This window comes from Corvus brachyrhynchos, unplaced genomic scaffold, assembly GCF_000691975.1.
Source record: "Corvus brachyrhynchos isolate BGI_N302 unplaced genomic scaffold, ASM69197v1 scaffold17, whole genome shotgun sequence".
NCBI lineage: Eukaryota > Metazoa > Chordata > Aves > Passeriformes > Corvidae > Corvus > Corvus brachyrhynchos.
In genome coordinates this window covers 10,183,628-10,208,422 of record NW_008240046.1, presented here as the reverse complement: position 1 = coordinate 10,208,422, position 24,795 = coordinate 10,183,628, and the positions used below count along the sequence as shown (strand labels likewise).

The 24,795-nt window shown below is 39.7% G+C and overlaps 1 protein-coding gene across 6 annotated transcripts in view; it reads left to right on the top strand.

Moving 5' to 3' along the window:
- Positions 1-24,795, top strand: part of MTUS1 (microtubule associated tumor suppressor 1) — an 85,776-nt gene that overhangs the window by 30,060 nt on the left and 30,921 nt on the right. Inside the window, exon 1 of one of the 6 annotated variants that reach the window (XM_008641444.2) lies at positions 5,020-5,497. The exons of 4 other annotated variants lie outside the window; for them this stretch is intronic. In XM_008641444.2, the coding sequence (XP_008639666.1) occupies positions 5,377-5,497 (121 nt within the window). In that variant the 5' untranslated portion in view covers positions 5,020-5,376. Of the gene's footprint in view, positions 1-5,019; positions 5,498-21,893; positions 22,652-24,795 lie in introns of those variants that run through there. One more of the 6 variants, XM_008641443.2, reaches the window with a different exon arrangement.

Genomic DNA, 24,795 nt, shown 5'->3' with positions numbered 1-24,795 from the left:
TTATTTCTGTGGTGTTTATTCTTTTGTGGGGAAGAGCATCTGTGGTTCTCTTCCCTGGTATTTATTTTGATGTTTCACAATAACAAGCCACATGGGAGAACATCACAAAGCTTTGGTTTTCTCACACTTGTGTAAATATTGGATAGGCCAGCCTCTTTGTGAGTAGAGAGGGCAGTTGAAAGGGATTTCTACAGATCACATCAGCTCAGTCCAAGTGATAGAGAAAATTCCCATGTTGGGAGCTGGAGTTCATTGGACTCTGTTGGGGTGTTAAGTGGACATAATACTTGAAAGATCACTGAACTGTCTCAGAAACACGAAACTCATGGTCTTGTGTCAAAGATGGTTAAACAACTTGTACATCTGCCTTTTTTGTCTGCATGTCTGGGGTAATGGAGAGCATACAAAGCCCACAGAGGTAAGCAAAAGACTGTGAGTTATCTTGAATGTGCTTTGTGCTCTCCAGATAAACCACTAGCATGTCTTAGGGCATATACTTGCCTAAATTGACCTAATTTGCAATGCTGCTCTTTATTAGAGGGTCTCTGGGTATTGTTGTGCGGCCATGGATGAAATACACTTGCACAGTGAATCTAAATCAGTATTGTGTAAATAAATAATTAATAGATCTGTAAGCTATGGCCCTGGATTAAGCATTTATTTTTCCCCTGTTCCTTGAGGCTTGAGCTCACAAAAACTTAAGCATACACCTACCCTATTTCTGAACCGCGGAAGTCCCTAGCAAAAAGGTGGTTGCGAGTTTTTGTCACATCTGGATGGATTGTTGAAGTTCCATATTTTAGGGCATGTTACCCTAATGTTGGTGATATTGTACACTGTTGTAGAGTAGCAGCTTTGTAGGATTTTGACTGATGCAGTCGAACAAAAATGCCATTTTGAAAGGGACATCCTGAAAATGCACTTCCCTTAACTCACAAGTTAAAAATGAAATTATTCTTGCAGTGTTTTGTGGCTGTTCTCAATTGTAAAAGAGTGCAGATAATGCATGCACTGGTGCATGAGGGAGACAGATCAGCCTGATTCCTGTATCAGTTTGCCTGGGAATCCACTGCAGAATCACCTTCAGTTTGACAGGCTGCTGAATTTATAATGATTAAAAGCTTCTGTGTTCAGAAAGAAGAAATGTAAATTATTTAGGATTTTAGTTCCTGCTCCAAGGAAAGAAGATGTTTCCTTTTTTCTTCAGAAGAGGATTTGAGCTTAAAATTAGTCTAGAAGCTGCAGTTTGCATTTATTGTGGCAGCAGGTATTGTTGCTTATAGGAAGATTAGCTTTTCATACTGGAGCACTGGCTAGAGCAAAGTGATCACAGGAAAGTGGACGCGGGGCAATCATTTTCCAGAAATGAAAATGAGGACACAGATGACCCTTTGGCTCTTAGTAGGTTCCTGCTTCTTGCATCTCTCTTTGCATAAGCAATCTCCCTTCAGTTCTTCCTGAAGTAAAACATGCCAGGAAAATCCATCTGCTCTGCACTGCTCTTGCTGTTCTGTGACATGGAGCCAAGTGTCCTTTACATGGGCTTCTTGGATCTAAATATCTAGCTCCTGATTTAGACTTATACAGCGAGACAGTTAAGTGTTTCAGTGGCATTCTTAGTGATTGTTGGAGGAGGAAAGAGGGAAAGGGACAGCAGAAACGCAGACACTGTGGATTTGGCCTCATGACGCTGAATTGAAAGCCTACAGATGCCAGTGCACTTTGCTCCTTTTTTGTCATGTTACTAATGTTCCCAGGGAGTGGCAGATACACTAAATTTGCTGGGGTTAAAATAGGTCTGGCCCCTCCATCAGTCTGATGGTGTCATCAGGTAGTGATGCATTTAGCAATCCAGACTGAATTACATGGTAACAGGATAGAGCCCCTTTGTCCATGTTGATCACCAGTTCTTCCCTTGGAGTCTGAGGGAAGCCAGCAGTAAGGTGCTAGTACATAAAATCTGTCTGTCCTTTTGTCCTCTGTATATTGCTTCCTATTTCATTCTGCTGTTTTCTGGTGCTGTTTTCTGTCGCCCTTCTCTAATGTCAGGAAAGAAAAAGACCTCTCTGTGATCCTCATGTTATGCATGAAATGTAGACAGTGCATGTTCCTGGCATGCTGTGTTAAGATCCTATGGATTACACCCTGGCTTTGTAGTCTGCCAGCACGAGGCACTAGATGACTATCGTGGGAGTACAAACAAGAGTGGAAGGTGCTGTTTTCCTGAGCTAAGGAACCATGCTAGCACATGCACGGCCACCACAGTGGAGTACGCTGTGGTGTGACACTGAGCTCTGGAAAGATTATACTGGAGGAACCTCGCTGCAAGTTAGGTCTCTCCTGGAAGCTGTTCAGACTGGCATGGGCAGTCCTCTTGCTGGCTGCTGTCAGAGCTCTCTAAGCTTTGGGTACTAGATGGCACTAGATGAGACATGCATCCATTGCTTTTCATTAGTGCTGTCAGGTCTGCTAGACTTGTTTCAGGTTTCTGGGGTTTAACAGAATTAAAACTCTAGAGGCTAGAGAGGCATTTTTGTCAAATCAGAAGGTTTTTTACAAATAATATGATGTGTCTGTTTCTTTATGGCCTATTTTCACCCAAACAAAGAGCAGGAAAGAAGAGGCAATAAAAGTATTATTTGTATATCACTGTAAGAGGAGTTTTGGTCTTTCCTGCAAGGATTTTGATGTCCATATAGAGCTTTATCTGCTCATATTTTGTATGGTGATTCATTCCTTCCGCAGTTTGCAAACTGGTTCATTACATCATGTTTGTCCTATAGAGATTCTTTGTTCCAGCCTCTATTCCTAGGAAGGAAGTGAGGTTTCAGCAGGGTGTTCCATCTTCTCTGGTTTTACAGCTAATGAGGAGTTCTTTAGCTTTCTCCTAAGCACTATTGCAAGGATGGGGAGAAGTGGTGGGTTGTTTTTTGGATGTGTTTTGTCAGTTTGTGGTGGTTTGGAGGGTTTTTCAGCCTGATTGGACTGTTTCCACCTTTTTGAGAGCATCAAATTGGGAAGATGAGAAAATACTTACTACATAAGGCAGTTTCTCCCATGGAGAAATGTGGAAACAGAAGGCAAATAAAAGGGAGTTCTTGTAGGTGCCTTGGCAAAAGGGTAAAACCTGGTGTGGCTAGGTGCTGAATGATGTTTGAAGACTGTCTGTAAGCCCAGTCAAAATCTCAAAATGCCTTAATTAAGAAAGGATTTGACAATAATGAGCTAATATTTGATGAGATGTGCTAATGAACTGTGCATGTGTGAGTACACAAGTCTACTGTACTGTGCTGTAACAAGCCTTCTAGTTTACTGCTTAGTGTGGTTTTCAGGCATCATAATAATGCAGCCAAGAAAGGGGCAATGTCTTTGATAATAGTATTGGATTAGGAAAGAGTCTGGAACTGCAGGCTGTTGGAAAGATAGATGAACACGCATTGCTAGTGCCAAAGCTCTTCAGACTAGAAGAAATAGATGAGGTTTTACCACAGTAATGACATGCATGCCCTGCTGTGTGCAGAGGCTGCCCTGGGAACCAAACAAAAAAACCTAATTTACTGTCTTTGTGCTTATTTTGAATGGGTTTGCGTGGACTGAAGATGTATTATAGTACTTCAGAGTTGGTGTTTCATCACTGTTCTGGGAAATAAATATTTTGGTACCCCCTTTGAAAACATGCCAGGGTATTCTCACACAGTCTGCTGTGGAGGTTGGCTCGACAGGTGCTGGGCTGCAGCTCTTTTGGTCTACATACAGTGAGCATCTGCTTCACTGTCACTGCACCGGGTTCTGTGTGGTGGTAGAGATACCCGGATACAGCAACAACATGCTATTTTTAGTTCTAGCTGATGTGTTACAAAAGCACTGTGAATTTAAAGTGTTATGCATCTTGAGCAAGTAAGACATGCTATTAAAATATAAAAACTAGATTTGTGAAGGTAAAGAGGACAGGTAAGGCACTGCTGGAATGGCACCTGTCACTGTGATACTTGATTTGGCTTATACCTACTTCGGAGTAAGTTCAGTTAATTGTTTCTGGAAGTGGAAAAACTGTTCAAAGGTACAGATGTTAGACAACATTGGCTGGGGTTTGCTGAAGTGGTAGAAGTGGAGAATCAATGAAAAAGTACCTAATGTTGTTGTCTCCAAAGAGTTACAAAGTCTGCGGAGGCTAGCTCTTCAAACAACCCCAAAGAAGTATGAGCTGCCAGTATCTTGTCTCCAGCACTGGCTGAGAGTATGTGGGTGGTCCCTGCTCCACTGGCTGCCTAGTAAAGCAGCTGCTGACCTCAGGAAAAGTAGTGAAATGTTTCTTTTTGCACAGGAAGGTGGCCAGTGCATGTATGTCTAGCCATGGTCTCAAATAAAAGGTGTGGCATTTTCTAATCTGTAAAAGATTTACTCCTTTATTTTCTAAATTTATTTTTAATTTAATTTTTTTACTAATGGCAGTTGACTTCACCAAAGTATATGCAAAACTTTTCAGCTCATTAAATAGCAAGAAGAAATTTTTTATATGAGGGCTAATCAAAGATGGGAAGAACATCTATTTTGTAAGAATTCCCACAACACTGCTTATTTGCCTCAGTGTTTGGGTGCCTTCAAAACCCAGCTGGCAGAGAACTGTTTTAATATGAATTAATGCCTGAGTCCTTCTCCTCTGATGATGAATGGAAGCATCTGCAGCGTTGAGCTGCCAAGCTAAGCAGAATTTCCCTTAAGCAGCTCTCAAATACTGAATTGTTCTTAGAGAATAGATGTGTCTTTGGATTTGTTAACACTTTAAATGTTAACATAATATTTGATTGAAAGAAACAGTTTTAAGAAGTGCACCCTGAAAAGATTTTTGGAGAGCAAAGCTGAAATATGCCTCCAGGAATATTCAAATAATGTTTCTTACAGTCTCCAAAGAAAAATTACATGGACTGTGGCATTGCCGGATGATATATTCAGCTGGTGAGACCACCCACTTCCTCCTCCTCCCTCTTCATCCTCCTCCTCCCACTTCTCCTTTTCCAGTTCCCAGCCCACGGAGTCCCATAGCAGATTGAGCATCGGTACTGTGATGCAATTCAGAGGCTGTTGGTTTTCGAAATCACTAAGTCGGTTTTATTCTGAGGGCAAGCTTTGTTTTCAGAACATCTGGTGAGGAGAAGCTGCCAGCAGCATTTACATTGTGGATATCTGCTTTTACTGATTTTTTGCTTGTCTGTGCATAAGGAGTAACAGCAAAGGAATGAAGACCTGATTATTTCTTCAAGCATGCTTTCTTTAGCAAGAATTGCTCACTTCTGCCACTAGCAATTTAAAAACATAGTATGTGACAGTACATGGAGGCTGTTTCTTGCTTGTTTGTCTTCCCATTGCACTGAAGACATGTTATGGTCCCCGAAATTTTCCTTATCCAACATGCGCATAAGGCTGACAGCAAAGGGGTTGCTTCGAAACATTCGTCTACCTTCTGGCTACAAGAAAAGCACTGTTATATTTCATACAGGTTTGTGTATTTTTAATATGGTGATTAGAGCATGCATTGAGTGAATATCTTGTTTACTTCAACAGCATCTTATTTTTAGTGAATAAGAACTGTACTGGCCATGAAAGTTTTTGAATTTCAGACAGAAGTCTGACTTTTAAGCGAAGTAGTTTCATATTCTAAGTCTCTGCATGTGTGCTGAGCTGCTTGTTTGGAAGATGGTTTTTCTGTTTATGAAATGCAAATTGGGATTTGCTCTTTTCCGTGCACAAATCCAAAATAGTATCAGGAAGTCTGTGATATTAAATATTTATCTAATAATTTTAATGATTATCTGCTGGGAGCACTGTGTTTTCTGTGTCTTGATAGGGTGCAAGGGGGAAAGCAGAGAGGGAAGTGGAATGAATACAGGCTGTCTTGGTGTGGCTTTCTGTCTGTGGGAAATACTTGAATACTTACCTGTAGGTATCTCTTATCACAGATGTTGTGCTAAATACATCTTATTTGCAAGTGGAACAAACAAACTTTTGTGCCTCTTGTTTCAAGACACACCTAAAAGGTACAAAGTTTTGAGACACTGAGGACAACTCTGTGTGTGTGTTTAATTCATACACACACAAAAAACACAACAAACAAAAAAATTTACAAAATTCTCAGCTGCATCTGACCTGATTTTCATCTTCAGTGTCAGGAAAAGCAAATAAAGCAAATTTATGGAAGGGAAGGTGAGCTTTATTCCAGGACATACATGTGTCTTTTTGGGGCTGAGGGTTGGAAGTTGTTTGTTTGTTTGAGCTGAGCTATATGACATCTAGAGACCCCAAGAGCATCTTGCATGTTACATAAGTATTTTCTCCAGTGCACTATTTGTAATTTTCTTGCATTTTACTTAGAGGGGAGCAAGCAGCTGCATAAGCTAGTTTTGCAGAAGCTCTTCATTCAGGAATTTCCTCTCTCACTTGAATACCGCTCTTTCTGCTTTTATTTTTTTGGAGTTCAGTGCTACCAGTCAGCTTTCCTTATTGTCCTGTCTTTTCACATGGCAGCTTAAACCATTTGCCTTGTCATTTCTTATCCTTGCCAAAGTAAATCCAGCTTTGGAATTCTTCTGGGACGATAAATTCATTTATGAACATAATACAGGCCAACTGTACAATATAGACTTCTGTTTGCAGGTTGCTTGCATTGGCTTTAAACTAGGATTTAAATACCTTGATGCCATAAATTCTTATGTAGAGGGTGTCTTTGTGCATGTAACTATATAAATAATGTGAAATTTCTACATAACACATACTCCAGGACCAAAAATCCTTTAAGAGAAGGTGAGGGCTGATAATGTTCAGTCTTCCAAATGTTCATTAAGTGCTACTGAAATTTGTAAAAAAAATTATTTGAAAAATAAGTGTCAATGCATGTATCAAGAGAATTTTACAATTATAAGAATCAATTTGTGGTTTAATTTCATTTGAGTGGATGTGAAAGCAAAACCTGGCTGAAGGATGTCTCTGTGAAATACAACGTGTAAAATAGATTGCAAGCCCTGTGTTCTAGTTAAGGAGCAATTCATTAAATAAGAAGTGCTGAAAAGACCTTCTGTGTGTTTTCTCTATGTACAGTATGTACAGACTAATGGTACAGCATTGAAGCTTAGAGAGGTTTTTGCCTGCTTTCCCGCTTCTGCTTTACTGTCCCTGTGTCTTGTAGGAAGTCAGTATGTTAGCAGAAAGCTGACCAGTGGTTAGCTAGAGCTGAATATACCAAAAAAGTAGGGCACAGGAAAACCAGGTCATAGTCTGTCGTGGAGAATGCAAGTATGTATAGATAATACTGCGGTTTTTGAAACAGCAGAATGTATCAAAGCTTGTTAGTGATTATTTCAGGTTTGTAAAACTCAGCAACAGTATATCAGGCAATGACAGTGTATATCACAAACATAAAAGGTTATTCTTTATTCTTATTGTTAAATGCCAGGAGGAGCCATATTTAATTTTGCAGCATCTATATGACTGTCTTTCTTGCAGTGGTTTAATTTGATAAAAATGACATGTGGCTTCTTTCCAAGGTCACATAAGCAATAGGCACAATAAGTAGTAGGAAGTGTGTCAATAAATAAGGGAAGGGGTAACTGCAGAAAGGAATTTCAGGGTCCATGTAGGAATTTGAATATGTATGAGTGTTATGTAAACAATACTGAATTCCGGTTTTGACGTAGATTGCACTTCTAATAAGCATTATCATGGATTTCATTCTTTGCTCCCTTTGATCATAGCATAGATCAGCTGCCTTTATGACTGAAGACCATCCTTGAGATACTTGTGGCAATTGTTGAAATGTAGAGTTTTAAAGTAATCTAGAGCACAGGTCAGGTTGGATTCTTCTGTTGCCATGTCCTGCCTGACAGTTGCAGTGCGGTAATTTGGTGAAGCTGGAACGTGAGCACTGTTGGGAGGAAGAGGATAGAACTTGTTCTTGGGTTTTCATTCTGACTCAAGGATACTTCGCAGCAGCCCGATGCAGCTTCTTCACATGGAGTGTGGGGGGACATAAAGTTGTTTACACTGCTCTTCTATTACTCTAAGTTGGTCATTGCACTTAGCATTACATGGATCCTTGGGCTGGATGTGTTTGCACTACTTGCATTCTCATCCATGTGGAGGTGTTGAAGTACCTAGAGTAATTCAGATATGTTACAGCATAAGCATGCAGTCTATTCAGGGGAAGCCAAATAAAATCAGATTTTTTTTCCCCCTAGGAATGGAATAAATCCAGGTGAAATTTACGTAATACTTAAAGTGTTTTTTAAGGTCTTTCAGCTTGTTGCCTTGTGTCTAACTTTGATGACTGTGTGCTCTACAGTGCTTCAAGGTTATGATACCCAGAAGTTTCTTCTCTCCTTAAATGCAGGCAGACATCAAAGTATAATTTTTCTCAGCAACTGGAAGTATACTATACCTGCATTGTTAGCTGTTTGTAATGGGTGCCCTCTTCAGCAAAACAAAATCCTGAAACCTTCAGGAAATAATTTATCCATCCTGTGACTTATAAAACTTTACTTGTAGCAAGTAACTGTGAAAATCTTAACACTTCAGAATTGCATAAACATGGCAGAGGAGAGTGGGAACCACAGTCTTTCAGTGATGAAATACTATATTTGCTTCCTTTATTGAACCATTTAGGATTTTTACCAGAGTGACTAAAGTGCTCTTATGTTCTTCATGCATCAGTGGTGTGACAGAGTAAATCATCATCTCTGTGTAGGTCATCAGTTCTGTATAAACTGTGAGAGAAAGACATTCTTTTATGAATTACTCAAAATAGTTATTTTGAGTTGCTTATGTTTTCTCTTGTATAAAGATAAAAGTCCAGACAAGAAACTGGCTTTGCAAATAGATGTCAAAGGCTCTTGTGCTTTTTGTTGAGAATTTGTCAAGGTTTGTGTACTGTTCTGTCTCAAAATGTTTTCATCCAGCCCTTCTTGCTGCTTTTCCTCTTTCTTTCCTTCCCTTAAGCAAACTGCACTTGGTGCTCCTGTCTTGCTGGTGACTTCCATTGCTTACTAAACAAGTCTTTTCAGCAATACCAGTTTTAAAAATTTCCGTGCTAATAGCAAGCAAACATCATAGATATGTTTATTTGAGCAGCTGACATCTTTTTCAATAACTTCTTCCCAGAGTTGTTCTTCAGATCACATTGGGAACTATAAAATTACTTCTGTGGGTTGTAAAGCAGTGCTCTTAAAAAAGGATTCTGAAAGCCTGAGGTGTTATGAGTTGCTTAACTGTTCACACAGCTTTTTTCCCATCCCCCTAAAGAATAAGTGAAGTACTGGTTAATGTCTGCCACTACAGTGGCATAGAAAGATACCCAACACACTGAATCCTATTAAGTATTCTAAATCTAGAAGTCTGCTGAAGAAATTTTATACAGGACAAGTATGTTAAATATTTATGTCACCCACCAAGGAAAAAAATAGTTCTGAAGTAAAGCCAGCGTATCTGTTCTGAGCAAAGGAAGTTGAATAGCTGGAAACCATTCGTCATGGAGGATTTTGAATTTAATCATGTTCCTGTTTAAGTCAATGAGATTCTGCTCCTGACTTAATCTATTTAAGACTGGGTACTAAATGACCTGCCTGATGTGCCTGATTCCAGTCTTAATAGGTCATGGCTTCAGTAGACATGTACATGATAACTAAATAGTGATTTTATTTTCAGGTGTCTTGGCTCTGTGTTTTGGGGTCTGTAAGTACAGTTTGTACTGTATGCAAGTCTCATGCAATGGATGCGTTTACAGTAGCTATAAAATGAAGATAGCACTAGTATTTTCAAAGGAAGTTTCAGTAGCAGAAATGATCTGCCAAACCCCCCCCAAACAACAAAAGAACCCCCCCAACCCAACAGAAAACATGCCAGAGTCAAAACAGAGTCGCTTCTATGTGATGTTAACACTTAACCTGTGCATATATTTAATGAAGTATGAAAATTAACTGAAATGAGGAGCTTTGCCCCAAAAAAATCTGGAGACAGAACAACTGGTGTGCTGCTGAAAAGCATATGCTTGGCAACTTGTGTTCTACTCCACTGTAGCAAGTGATGTTGGATTTTGTTATTCACTTAAAGGGATTAATTATATATGCAGGATGCCTCAGGTATTTGTCAATATGAAATAGAATTGTTTATTCAAGCTCAACTTCATAGAAGAAAAGTTAATTGGAGAGTAAATATAAAGGACATAACAAATAATCTCTGTGAATACCACTGCATATTCTAAGTGTGCTTTTTTTCCCACTTGACGTGTCTAATAGGGTCTGGCTGCAAGTTCTGTTGCTGTGAAGTAGGTTAGGGTTTGAAAATGACAGGCAGCTCCACTTACACTTAAAAACTTGAATAGCTTTTAAATTGCTTCAGGGGATTTCCAGTGTGCTAAAACAAGGCTTAAACTTCTAAAAGCTGCCTCTTCCAGTTTTGCAGTTTGTGCGAATGAATCTGTTACCATGGTAGAAATGGCTTGCAGCATTAAGACAAATGAAGTATTACTACTTACTCAACCCTTCTAATCTGAACTTTCTAAAACATACAGCTATAGGGTTTTTTTGAGGAACATACCATGGAATTTCAGTGGTAGAATGCAACATTTTGAGTATTTGCAGCCAATTGTCTCACTGTTTTGTGTTACCCTTCTTTCTTTGCTGGCACAGAAAACTCTGATGTGTGAAGGAGAATAGAGTTTCTTCCATCTCCAGTTAATTTCACTGTATGTTAAGTAATATGTAGATTGGGACTACACCTACCACTCTCATTGCCATGAGTGCCAAGAAGAGGTGATTTCCGTTTATAGAGATTTGCTAGTAATTTAATGTCACATAGTGAAGCAGCGTCCCTACTGTTTTTATTTTAAATAATAATCTCTCAGTATTGCAATTCATAGGAGTAACCTGGGTCCAAAGGTGATGGACTTGATGTCTTTAGGGACATTGGTGTTTCAAACAGCTCTTGACTGTTTCACCCAATATCATTCTAAAACCTAACTTATTTGGAGAATTATTTGCAAGCAGACCCTATCTCTCCTGGCTTGTTTTCTAGAAAGAAATTCTGTGAAGGCTGCACTGGTCAAGCTGGCTAGCTGGCATAGTGTTGTTACAGTTAAACAGTAACAAGTTACAAGTTGTTACTGTTAACAACAAAAAAAGTTAGAGGTGTGTCACCAGCACCTTTCTAACCATGTCCACCAACAGTGGTCTTCCCCATTGCTTTTCTAGGTCATGGAGTATTGTTTCTGTTCTCTCTCCTACAGGAATGACAAAATAGCATTTGATCTTCTGGAAAATGAATGTATTGGTAGTGTAACTTACATCTTTAAATAGTGTAAAAAAAAAATCCCATATAATTTAGCTGTCCAGATACTCAGATGTGGAAATAACTCACCTTAAATAACCTGAGTTGTATCTGGACATGATGTTTCTTTACAGTTGCTATTTATGAACCTTTCATTGGTATAATCTTTACTGATGTCTAGTAGTTGTAGCAAGGGCATTAATAACTCGGGGTCCTGTGTTCAACTCTTGGTTAAATTAATATTTCCTACTTCTTGTCATGATAGTAGTGTGCTGCTTGTACACTTATAGCAAGTAAAAGATCTTCCTCAGGATCCTTGGGTAAACAGTTTGTATGTGATGTTGTGGAAATACTTCTCATTAGGCAGGAAACAGAATGGCTGGGAACATCTGTGGTGAAATTCTTTTAATGAAAGCTCATCCTTTTCTCAAAGAGAAAAGTCCTTCAGTAGAAAAGTAACAGTATTACAAATAGTACTCATTAATTGCTTAACTTCTGTAATAATAATAATTTCAGACTCTCAGATACTGCTTATATCAGAAGCATCTAAGCTATTAAAAATGTTACATTTGTATTTATTACAAGAATAGAGTTTGTGCTAAACCTTTTCAGACATTTTAAGTGGTAATACAGGATTATTGGAAATGTTTACTGCAAAAGAATAAGTGAACTTTCTTATAAAGCCAGTTGCAATTTATTCTACTCCAATTAAAACAGAAGACTAGAAAAAATTTGCTTTTCTTAGCCATAATCATGGCTGTGTTGTGTAACTAATATAATATTGCTTGCTTATTTCCACAGATATTACTGTACAATCTGCCACCTGCTTAACTCACCAAGTTAAGACATTTTTCCATTTAAAAAGATAAAAGGTCCTGATATGAAATGAGTAGCATAACCATATTAAACCTGTATTTCTTTATTTCAGGAGGGAACTCAGTTAGAATTTAAGGTCAAGGAAGGCAAGATGCATGTGTAAAGTGCAGTGAATATTTTTCTTGCTGCCTTTGTTAGTGGCACAAGTAAAGGTGTTCATATTTGGAGATTTTTCTCAGGGATTAACCTCACATATGGGTTTTGGTCCTTGTGGTAAGTTGTAGGTATACCCCAGTGAATCACAGTTACCTGAGGTATCAGCTCTGCAATAAAATTTCTGTAGTCTTCTTTCCCTCCCTTCCTCCCAGCCCGCCGCCCAGTTAGGCAAAAATCTGCTTGCCATCTTTGTAGTTTGTTAGCTTGTACAGAAGAGACCCAGGGGAACGTGAAGTGCAAGGAATGATACGCTGAGTGTTTCAAACTTCTCCACAGGAACTGCTTGGTCTCCACAGCAGGCATGACAAGCAGTCACTCCTCAAGGGGAGCCCTGGTACCTGTCAGGCAGCGTTTGCCAAAATGGTCTTCAGTTGTGCAGTTTGGTTAGGAGTGCCTGGAAAGAGAATTCCTTTAGCTGCTCAGCAAGCAGCAGAAGGACTTTGTGCCTCTCAAAGGGTGGAGACATATTTTTAGCTAATGAAAGTGCTGGATGCTGCCCGTTGTTCTCTGGTTTGTTTTCAGCTTGGCAAGATGTTTTCAGATAAGCTCCGATAGGTTGCACTTAGGCTGTTCCTGAAACAATGGTGTGCAATGTCCTAGGCACGTCCCTGAGGAGGTATCTTTGCTGTTTAATTGCAGGAAAACTGCTTAACATGACAGGAAATACATAAATAGTTCCTTGATATGGTGACTGCCAAGATTTATATAAGTGCATGTTGTGTGTCTTTTGAAAATGTGGAGCTCCAGCAGCTCTTAGAGCTGGTATGAGGCACTTGAGGTGTGGTATTTTCTGTCTTGAACTTGCAGTGAAGCATGAAAGATTCAGTTCACATGGATGATTTTAATCAGCAGCAACTGAAGTGGTTCTGTTAAGGTGCTGTTCTATTCTGCTGACCAGCAAATGGTTTTTCACTGCTAGGGTAGCTTTAAAGTACCATTTCAAGTTTAGTTTTAGCCACATGTTCAACTACGTTGGTGTTCCTTAAAACATGCTATGCTGCTGCCTCCTTAAATTCATTTTCCTGAAGTTGTGAGTTTATCTCTAATTTTGATAGCTTAAATTTTCTTTCATTCTGCAGGGACTTTACTTAATGTTAATTGTGCTGATAGGTGTAATCAAAAGGATGAAAAGCACAAGTGCTTAAACTTTAAATTAGAAAAACAACTTTCACTTGTGTGAACCAGAGCAGTGGGGGTGATTACATGCAGAAAACATTTCTGGTGCTTTAGAAAATCAGTATTGATCTAGAGTAACTCAGAGTCTTAACTGAGTTGTGAAACAATGTAGAAATAGATAATCCTTTATTTAGATACAGAAAAGTTTATTGCAATTTCCCTTATGTAATCTTGTCATACCTAGGTATTCATCTGCCAAGAAGCTAATGGTATGTCTGTGCCCTGTTGTGTGGAAATGACGGTACAGATTAACACTTTTTGTAAAGTAATTGCTTGGTTATTTTTAGTCATGGGAAAACACCAGATCTGGGACTGATCCTGAACTCGTCAAATGAGGTCAGTGTAGCTGGGGAAGAGCAGTCTGCTGGGTTGTCATTTTGAACTGTGATTAAAACCAATCAAGATGATGATTGGAGCAAAGTCATTGAGTGATACCATAGTCAACAATGTTGAAACCACCGCATTAGCGTTTTCTGCATAGCCCCTGAGAGTGCTGGGACTGATTCTTGAAGGGATTTGGGAAGTTGAACAGTTACTGTAAACTTTACTTTTCTCAGTTCATTTCCAGCCTATAAGCTTAATCATGCCTATATCATCACTGTTTTGGGTTTTTTTTTGGTTTTTTTTTTACACCCTTGGAAAAAATTCGTGTCCTAGCATTGTCTCTGAGTTGGTTTATACTCTTCTTTATACTCAGAAATTTGTGACTTCTTTTACCTAAGTGGCTCTGTATATGCACCAAAATAGAGAATTTGGATGCTACCTATTTGTTTTGTAACTTGAAATCGCAAACTGCGGCCATCAATTTTATGAGGAGCATGTTAGAATTGAACTTTTTTGTGATCTTTTAGTAGGTAAATTATGATTATATTGGATAACTTAGCACTGATAATAGTGCTTCCTACATGCTTAGAAGTGCTATCACTTTGCTTTTTAAAGAGCATTATCAGTGAATTTTATTATAATCTGAATTTGTTTTTAAATGGCTGTAGAGTTTCATAAACACAGGAAGCTGTGTTTCAGCTTCAGAAACACTTTTGGCACAAAGACAGTAATGCAAACTACAGGCAAGGCTCTGGAGGCTCTTTAAATTCCCACTGTCTGCCCTACTTTTTCTTCCATAATATCCTTTAGGCAGGATTTCAGTGCCATAGTTAAGTCAGTGACATTTGTTAGAGTCATATAACATCAGCTCACACTAGTGTGATTAAATAAATAGCTTCTGAGTTCAAACTAAAAACCATTCTGTCTTCTCTATCCAAGATAGGTGCAGATACTGCACAAGAAAAAATGTTGCATATTAATGTGCTAGTCTTGTCAAAAATGTATTTTCCAAGTCTCTATTTGGTACAGTTGTTTTCAAGGGAAGATTATGGTCCCTTGGAAATTACTAAGCCTTACATATCCTCGTCTCTGAAGGACTTTCAGTAGCTGAGAAAAAAAAAATCAAGTTCTTGAATCTAACATTAGTCTGAGCTAATATATGTTCTGACCATTAACACTAATATGTTGGTTGTGAAGAAGGAATTGTCAATGGTGCCTGCTTCTACTTCAGCATGGCAAAGTGCAGTTCAGTCATTCAGTCAAAATTCCAAATTCATTCTGGGTTGATGGTTTGTTGGTTTTTTTTGCCTTTACTGCAGTAAAGTAGACCTCTATAGTACGTGAGCAGAAATTAGTTTGCAAACTTAAAATCTTAATTGTATATGCTGTAAGACTCCTGTTTGGAGTTCTTCTTAGTTCTTTCTTGGGTTGTTGAAGCCAAGTTTTGTATGTAGATATAGATTTTATTTATGATGGAAAAATTTAAGTCTGTGAACTTCTCTTACTTGGATTTGTAAGTAACAGTGTCTCTCCCATTTGTTTTATGTTTATCCCTAGCATAACTTAAAATGCTTGCCAGCTCTTTTGGAAGGAATCATGTTAAAAAGTAGTTGAAAAATAGTTAAGCTGTTCTCACATCTGACTTTCCAGGACATAGGATACTGCTCTGCATGTGTGAGAGCAGAAGAGAAAACTCAGCTAACCTGTTAGTATCTGTGTGAAATGTGGTGTGAAGAGAGACTAAAGTCAGTGACTTAATCTGTGTGAAATCAGGTTGGGCTTCATGTGGAAGAAAACGTATAGTGAAAAAAATGCAGCAAGGTGTTCTGTGATAAGACTTAAAACAGTTGAGCAGTGTGGTGAAATAAATGCCTTTTGTGTCTAGGTAGTGTTTACAAGGAGTGATGTAAATGGTTTCTGGAGGCTTCTACCAGCCCTATATTCCTGATGTTGAGCATGGTAGGGTGGACTGCAGTATTAAAGAAGGAATGCATTCAAGCGTTGCAGCTTAAATGGCTTCCTCCTTTCTGGCAGTGTTTCAGCCATTTCACCCATGGTAACTGTGTGAGAGTTGGGATCTTCGCAAAGGCTTGAAAAGGAAGAGGGCTGTATTGACATCGTTCTGTTCTCTGGTCTTGTGTGAGGGTTTTCTACACATGTCTGGTACTAGTCTCCTTTCTGTAATTTGCACACACACTCTCTGAGTGAATCCAAGAAGGATATGGACAAACTAAGGGATCAGGATTTGTACTGGGGAGGCAGTTCATTGGATCTGGAAAGGGTTTGCCAATAGTATCAACTAATCATGGTGAGAGATCCCTGTCCCCAGTGACTCTGGGTCCTGATTTTGTAGACAGAAGCCGCAGAATGAAGGGGGGAAATGTGCCATATTCTGTACTTGTGATGAAGCAGTAGAGGGCACCAGACAGTAAGGAGCAACTTTTTGTACAGGAGTTAGGGAGAGAACAGACTCAGAGGACATAGGAGCAGAAGGGAGAGACACCAGTCTTCAACATCACTCCATGCTTGGTTTTTTTTTGGAAGTTGTGTACTTCATGGATGTCAAGGCACAGCTGCAACTATAAGAAAAAGGAGAACTGCTTCACATGTTTCTTTGCCTACTCAGGGAAATACCTGAACTAGAAACTTACTGAAACATAAACCCCTTATGTAAAATAAGTATAGCTTCCAGTATATTGTAAAGTTAGGAAATTCAAAGATTTAAGGTTGCCTGTAGTGTATATGATGAACTGATGTAGCAGAATTCAGATACCTAAACTGAGGATAATACATTGAGATACAGTTCAGTCTTTAATTCAGTGCTCATTGGCCAAAGCATCAGCACAACATAATATGCTCATGCAATTACTTTCCATCTTGTCATCTTTGTCATTAAAAATGGATGACAGTGGGGTTTTTTTAAGGTGGATGAAGTAGTTTCATTAATGTAGATATGGTCGATCCCTCTCATATCAAAACACCCATACTCTAGGCTTTCTAGTACGATAAACTAGTTCTGCCATCTTCCTTTTCTTTTCCCTCAGACAGTGGTATGTAGCACTGTATGGGTAACTGACATGTGTTAGGCTTTGTCCCAGTTCAGACAAGCTAAAAAAAAAAAATCAAGCATCAATATCACCCTTGGTTATTTGGAAAATAACCAGGACAACCCTGATGCCCTGGCAGTCTAGCTGGTGCATGTTAGAATTGTTTTCTGTAGATTGCATTGCATTCCAAATTTGTTTTGTTTGTGGTCATCTCTGCATGTATGGTGGGCTTATTAGTATTTTTATCTTTGTAGTAGACATGTGACTCATATGCATGCTTTATATTCACTAGCTAGATCACACAGAATTATGCAGAATATTCTGAGGTGGAAAGGGTCACTGAGTGCAGCTCCCAAGTGAATGGCCGTGGAGGGATTGAACCCACAACCTTGGCATCATTAGAACTGCTCTAGCCAACTGAGCTATGAAAACTTAATTCAGTTCTACAGATTACAGTTCCTGTAAACTTGGCAAAATACATTGTGAATGCAAAGACAAAATCACTTTGTATATTAGATGTTCAAAACCCAACTAGTGTTTCTGTAAAACACACCTGTGGTACATAAGGTAAAAAATGTTATGGGAACCATGGTGCAATTTTAGAAGAACATACATACTTCTGAGATTTCCCTTTCCTTTTCATTATCGTGTGTCTAAAGATAATATCCAGTTGTGGCTAGAAGTGGGGAGTGAAAAGGGATGGATTTAAAATGTTGCATTGAGGCTAGAAGTCAGTGCTGTAATAAAGTCAGTGGATGAGCATAGACACAGACTTCAGAAACAGTACTTCAAACTGAATGCCTGGAATAATATGTGATGACTCTGCACTCCCCCTTCAGGCTGTACAGCGTTTAAAAAATATGTGCTGAAAAACCTTTGTACCCCTGCAGAAAAAAAAAGGCAGAGAGATTTCTGCTGTGTGTTTTACTCCTGCTGAGTCAATTTAAGCATCTAGGTCAGGTTTCACCAGCTTGCAGTTAAATTTTGTTCAGTTCTTGCATCATTTTTAAAAGCCTCTCTGGTGGTTGATTGGTTTGTTCAGAACAACTTGAAAGGGATTTGATGGCAGCTGAAATAAGCTGGTGTTCCTGGACATGAGCTAGTGCCAGACATTAACAAAGGAAACTCAAGAGGTTACAGTAAGAGTAGAGGAAAGGGAGAGCTGCCATACTGCTTTAGGAAGCATTTAGTTGTCATCTTGGGCTTCACATCATGTTGATGCAGGGGGAGATGCAAGATGAGAAGTGCTGTTTCTCTTCATCCAGTTGAAGAGAAGCTAAAGAAGCTTCTGAGGTACAGCATCTTAAGCATTTCAGTTGAGCAGATTATTCAAGTACCTCTCTGAAAAATGAAGTCTCTTTGCTGTGAACTGACTGGCTCATGACTGGCATGCTTGAAGTGTGAACAGAGCAAGTTGGGACTGTCTGCACCAGCTGATATAGACAGGCCTGAGGCAGAGCTTAGAAGCAAAACATCGTTTCTTCAGGGGAGTCTGTGTTTGTACAGTTACCAGCCTGGACTCTGAGAGGCACAGCAGGAAGGTGTGTGTTCACCACTTGCCAAGATGGATGCAGGCAAAAATTACAGTTGACCAAGCTGTGGAGGGTCTGGGGGGGTTCGAAGACTTCTGTCCAAGTCCAGCCTTCCCAGGCCCTCTGCAGACACCATTAATTTAGTTTTGTGACTGCTTTCCCTGTGTCTTTGTCTGACCTGGGTTATGTTACAGCCTGGAGCAGGAGTTTTGGAAGAATTTAGGGTGGTAATTTACAGCTAGCTGAATTTCCAGATCCTCTCAAAGGTATTGTATGTACTGCTACAGATTAAACCCAACAGCTTCCTTATTTGCACGGATGTTCTTAAGTTGTCCTCTCCTGATGGCCATAGCTTGTCACAAGGCAAACTTTAAAATGACAGCCGTGTGATCAAATGGTCTTCCTGTTGCATTGCTCAAATAGCTTCTACACATTGTGATTGGGGGAGGGCAATATTAGAGCTGTAGAAATAGGGGTGTTTTGTGTTTGCTGGTTGGCAATTGTCTCAAAGATTTCTGTGTTTCTGTGATGCAAAAGAAATGCCTTAAAAACAAAAAATGCCCTCCAAAAAACCTCAAACATATCCCACACAAAGTAGACCAGATTTTATTTTAAAAAATGAAGTCCTTTTTAGTTCTGCCCTAGTCCTTAATGTACTTTTGGGAGGAAATCCTCGACAAAGGTTGATTCACGTTAGTCTATGAAATCAGGATTTTTTTCCTAAACAGGAGAAAATGTTAAGACACTTGGGATGCATCAAGGATAGAGACATCTTAGCTGGAGCAGAAGCTGATGTATAGCAGGTGAAGTGGGTAATTCAGAGACAATGAATTCTAGGTTGGGAAACCTGTGCATTGATAAAATGTTTTTCATCTGTCATCAGCTATCAAGTATTCCTGTTGAGAGTCAGGTTGTAAAATTCAGAGTAGCAGCAACTTCTGTGGACTTAAAATTTTCTTCGTAGTATTAACCTATGAATTTAATTTTAGGTAAGGTTTTAAAGAATCTTCCAGGGTGGAGAAAAGTAAAGGAAATATGCCTGAAATCTATGTCAAGAGGGTGATCTTTATAAATTGCCGAAGATTCTTTATGATCAATCAGCCCATCTTAGTGTAAGTGAGGAAGATACCAAACACACTGACTGCAATCTGGATAGAATTAATGTATTCATATAGTGCAAGAGACCAGTTTCCAAAGACAGGTTTTCTTCAGTGACCCGGCAATTAGGTGCACACACTTGTAGAAAGGAGGCTGTAGCTTTTGGATTTGGTGATGTTGGACAGGAATGACAATTGCAGTACCTAATTTAGTCACCTGAGCTTCGTCAGACAGGCTTTCAATGTAGCTTATAGAGAAAGGCTTCTCTCAAGCACTCACTGATGTTGTAGTTTGGATTGTGCTCTGAGTCAGTGTCTGGAGGAACCTGTTCCACTACAGAGGAACTGAGGGGTATCAGTTGGAAACTTTATTTTACCCCAACACCTTTTTTTGTGGAGTGTGTTTTGTTTTGGTTTTTTTTGTTTTGTTTTTTGTTAACTCAGCTGAAATCACTGCTTTACGTAACTATACCTTTAAAATCATAAGAAAGTGAAACTCATGTAGGATGGCACTTGAGCTATTTATCTTAGTATAAACACAGGATTCATGTTTGCTGCCTAAAGTTTTTAGGAAGATTTAGATCTTGGATGGTTACATCCATGAGTCGGGGAAAACCCTTCCTTTCACCTGTTTCCCAGCTGGATCACAACTGTTGGAACCACTTGGAAATAATTTCAGATGGATTTTGCTGTCTGACAAGGTCTTTGAAAATGGTTCACCAAGTGAGATTTTTAGGAACTACTAAAATATGGTGAAGGGTGGAATGAAGACTTATTCTGCTCACCTGAGTCACTGCAGCTGTTTATCCAGGGATGCAGAAGTACTGCTACTGCTCTTACCTGGCTCTCTTCACCTACCTAAAACTTTTGTCAAAGGTGTTACCTGGGTTGAGACTTCAGACTGGGCTTCTGCAACCTGTGTACTAGTCTTTAGTGGGTCTGTGTGAATAATAATGCTTAGGAGCTCTTGGGATAACTATTCAGCTATGAATGGGGCAAGGAGCCGAAGGGGGAAGAAACTATACCTGCGGCCTGTAGCTGTGCTGGGAAATCCCATCAGAAAGTCCATGTCTGGCCTTCTGGCAGGTGAGACAGAGACTCGGAAAAAAACTCCACCATCGACTTTGTGTTCCCCAGGGGCTGTGACAGAAAAACAGTCGGGGAGTACTTGCAAGCTGTGAGATGCTCTGTGTGGAGCGTGCATCTCTGATATCTTCCTGGTCCCATTAGTGTGCCTGGACTAGTGTAGGAGGAAAACTGGCAAGTCAGCAGTACATTTTCACTGAAGGCAGGACTCCCCAGATTGGCTTTTTGGCCAGCAGCACTGTGGTGATTTGGAAATCCTGGATCTGTGCATGCATGGGCTATTGGCATTCCTCGTTATGCTTCCCAGCCCAAAATAGTGCTGATGGTAGTTATTACAGTTTTTGATGGAATAGCATAGGTTTCTGCTCTGGGATCACCACTGCCTCTGAAAGCATCCTGGAGTCATGACAGGGCCAAAGGTGTGGTGTATAAGTTCTCCTGAGCTCCTGCTTGTGTGGTCTGACTCCTGTTCTGCTGGGTGTTGTGCCGAGTATTTGCACACCTCTTTGAAAGCAGACACTGACACCTTCTGTAGATGAAGATCTACATGGTATTGGTCATTTTTTCCAAACTGAACCCAGTGATTGGGTAATTAAACAGCTGTGTAACACAACAGCTGTCAGCCTGGTGTCACTAATCTGCCTGTTTTCACATGGAGCCTAGGCTTATTAGGAGTTCTGTGCTTAAAAGTAAGAAGCCTTAGCTTTTACAGAGAAAAGTTAACACTCAGATCTGGTAGCTAAAAGGCTTGGCTTCCTTAACCTGTCAAAAATATCTCATTAGTCAGTTTTCCCATATTGCTGTGATAACTATTGTTTGTGGATTAGAGGGTTTCCTCAGGAACTGTGTTCTTCCAGAGATTTCCAATAGAGTACTGCTTGCTGTGTGAATAAGGAGAGCACTCAGTGGGAGTGGTGCAATGTCAAATCTGCCCACAGAGGTACTCCTGAACCCTCACTGCAAACATTAGCAGAAGGACAGGTGCATAATCACCTTGTTGAATATACAATTAAAATAACTACGCACTGTTGAACTGTTTGGCTTTCAGCTCCTGCAGGCAATTCAGGCTTCCTTTGAGCCTTTGTGTCGTAAAGGAAGGGCCACTGCGTTCTTGCGGAGTGTTTGGCTGCGTTTCAACAAACCTGGTTACTGATGCCCAGGCCTACTTTGATTGATGCACAGATCAAATGACTTTTGGGAGTGGCTTTTGGGGTGACGTCCCACGTACAATGATGTCAGCAAAAGATTTTAAAAAATTCAGGTGTGGCATAATCTGCCAATTAAACTGATTAGTGCTCTGGCTGAGTCCTGAGAAGGAGCTCTGACTACGGCCCTGCTTGTTGAAGTCTTTTATGTAGTGCCTTTGGCTCACCTTGTACAAGACTTTTACTTAGTACCTTCACTGCAGGGTGCTGTAAATTGAGGTAGGATACCATACCAAGGGCTATGTGCTAGCTGGCTTGCTATCAGGGGAAATCTGATACTGGCTCACAAATGTCCCTGACTGCTTGGAACCTGTGACACTGGAAGAGGTCCTGCGACTCCTGTGGGATCGGGATGGAGTGCATCGCTGCTCTGTTGGCAGAAGTGAAAGCTAGCCAGGAGGCAATGCAGGCTGGGCAGAAGGCACTAAAGCATGATGTGGAAACATCTCAGAAGGAAATCAGAACGGTGTTAGCATTGCAGAGGAGCCAGCAACAGGTGAAAGAAGATCTCAAAGCAGAGGTGAAGTCCAGTCACTTGGATATAAGAGCTGTGCTTGAGGAAATCCAGCGAGTGAGAGAAGAAATGGAAGCTCGATTAAATACTCAGGCTGATCTGGTCTTACTGATCAAAGAAGTGAGCACCAATTTAACATGTGTAGACAAGGCTTTCCAGAAAATGGAGGAGAGGGAGAAAGTTTTTACCAGCCTGCGTCTTCCCACGAGAGAAAATGTTGAGCAAGGATTTTTCTTTGAAAAATGCTTACACCAGACGCACATGGGTTTTGAAAGACCTGTGGAAGCTAACAATTTGGATGAGGAATGTGAAAAGAAGGTGCTTGGGGGTAAGACAATTGTGACTGTAAGTTTAGGGAGAGAAGTGAGGTTGTTTCTACTTGTGCTTGTCAAGAAATTATTTTGAATGCTTTTAAGAAATGTAAATTTTTTTAGAAATTTAATCTCTTGCTTAAAATAATTTCTAGTTAGTGTAGATACTACTACACATACCTTCCTAGTACATGATATGCAGAGGAAGGCTTTGATTTGGTTCTGCAAACCAAAAAAGTGTTTTATAGATTTTTCCGGTAATACAGCAACAGTGCACAAGATAGGGAGGCTCAGGAAACCAGCAGCACAACACAAGCTCTGAGGTAGCCAGCCAGCCAAATACTGTGTCAAGTACTGGGCAGAACCCCAGCACCTAAATGTAACTTTATGGAACACACCCTGTGTACTGACAGTTGTGTATTTCTTGCTTCTGAACAGCTATTAACTAGAGAGGCAGTGTATGGGATACAGTTTGCTTCATGGAGAAGCTTGGAATGGGTTTAATGCTCTCCTCATTGAACTAGAGTCGGCTGCTGTGCCATCCGTATAATGACTGCTGAGGGAGTGAGAGGATTTGTGGACCTTTTCCAATATCCAGATCAAATCTTCTGTGTATGATTCAATTTTCAAAAGGCTTAGTCTTTGCAAAATCACTGCTATTTTTTTTTCTGTACTGGTATGAAGAAGGATAGGACTTTAGATGGTGATTCTGTCCAGTTACCATACTACATGCAGTACTTGAAAATCTGGTTTTCTGTCTTCCAAAACTGAGCTTTTCAACTACATTGGGTAAAGTGGTTTTGAGCCTGTTGGAGAGGAGTCCAGAACCTAATTTAAAGGTGGAAATTGTTCTTCTTTACAAGTCTGACTGGTATAGAGGTGGCAGGTAAACAGGCCAAAGTGAGAAGGACTTGGGCTGTTAACCAATACTGTCTTTAAATTAGACTCTGTCATTGATGTGGTAGTATCAGTAATCAGACTCAGGATGCTTTTGTCTTAATGAAAGCATGGCTTTTATTTTGACACCACAGCATGCCTTCTATACAAATCTGGAAACGATCTGTCATTGCCCAGAGGTACGTAGGCCATAAATAAACATCATAGTGTCAGTGGTGTTAATCTGTAGAGGCAGTTCATGCTACAGAGGGTTCATGCTTTTCAGCATTCGAAGTGGCTGTTTCTAGCACATGTCTACGATACAATTGCCAACAGGAATGTCATTGAGTTTCACTTCATGCATGTTTTTTGTTCAGCTTTTCTTAGTATAGTATCAAGGGCTGGCTTGGTTGGATGCTTGAATGAGCTTCTTGGAAAATACTTGGTGGTCTGGGCAGCAGGATAAAAGTAGTGGTATGAAACTGACAAAGTGATAAAGGCTGGCTGAACTCTGGAAGCAGTGGATATTTGGAGCCTTTTGTAATTGGTGGTTAGCTGCTGTATCACTGCATTTAAATGAAATTTCTTCATTAGGTAACTAACTGTGTAATGTAATTTTTTTTCCAGAGTAAAAATTGTCTGCAAACATTTGTTCAGGTTTAACGCAGCTCTGTCAGGGTCCTAGAAATAGTCACAAAACTAATTTCAAATATTTAATTAAATAATGACATTAGCATCTCTGTCAGTGAATTTACCCAATACTCTTAATCAAGAATAATGTTCTAGTTCTCTATTTGTCATAAATGGAGCATTCAGGAAGGGAGGTGGAATATATGAGAGAGTAGGAGTATGTAAGCCAGTATGGAAGGGAAGAATTGACTGTACATGTTTATTCTCTAGTCCTTGCTCTTTTTTTTTCCTCTCTTCTTCATTATTACGTCTTGTGATTTTTGAAGTAGCTTCAGAAGGTAACCAGTAATTTCCTACACACAGTATTGTCCATAAGATTGCTGAAAATTTTACATGGTTGCTCTCAGATGTGAACTGGCATTTGTGTAAAAATGTCTACTCAAAAGACGTTGTTACGTCTGCACAGTAAGAAGTGGTCATGTTAGTTAAATGGTGGTAAAAATAACTAGAACTGGCAGCCAGGCTTGATCCTTTTGTCATACAAATTCGTATTTTGATTTGGGTTGATACAGCTCTGCTATTAAACTGCACAATGGTATGTTTCTAATTGAAAAGACACCCTTTAACAGTCTGCATCTCTGAGCAGAAGTGTAGG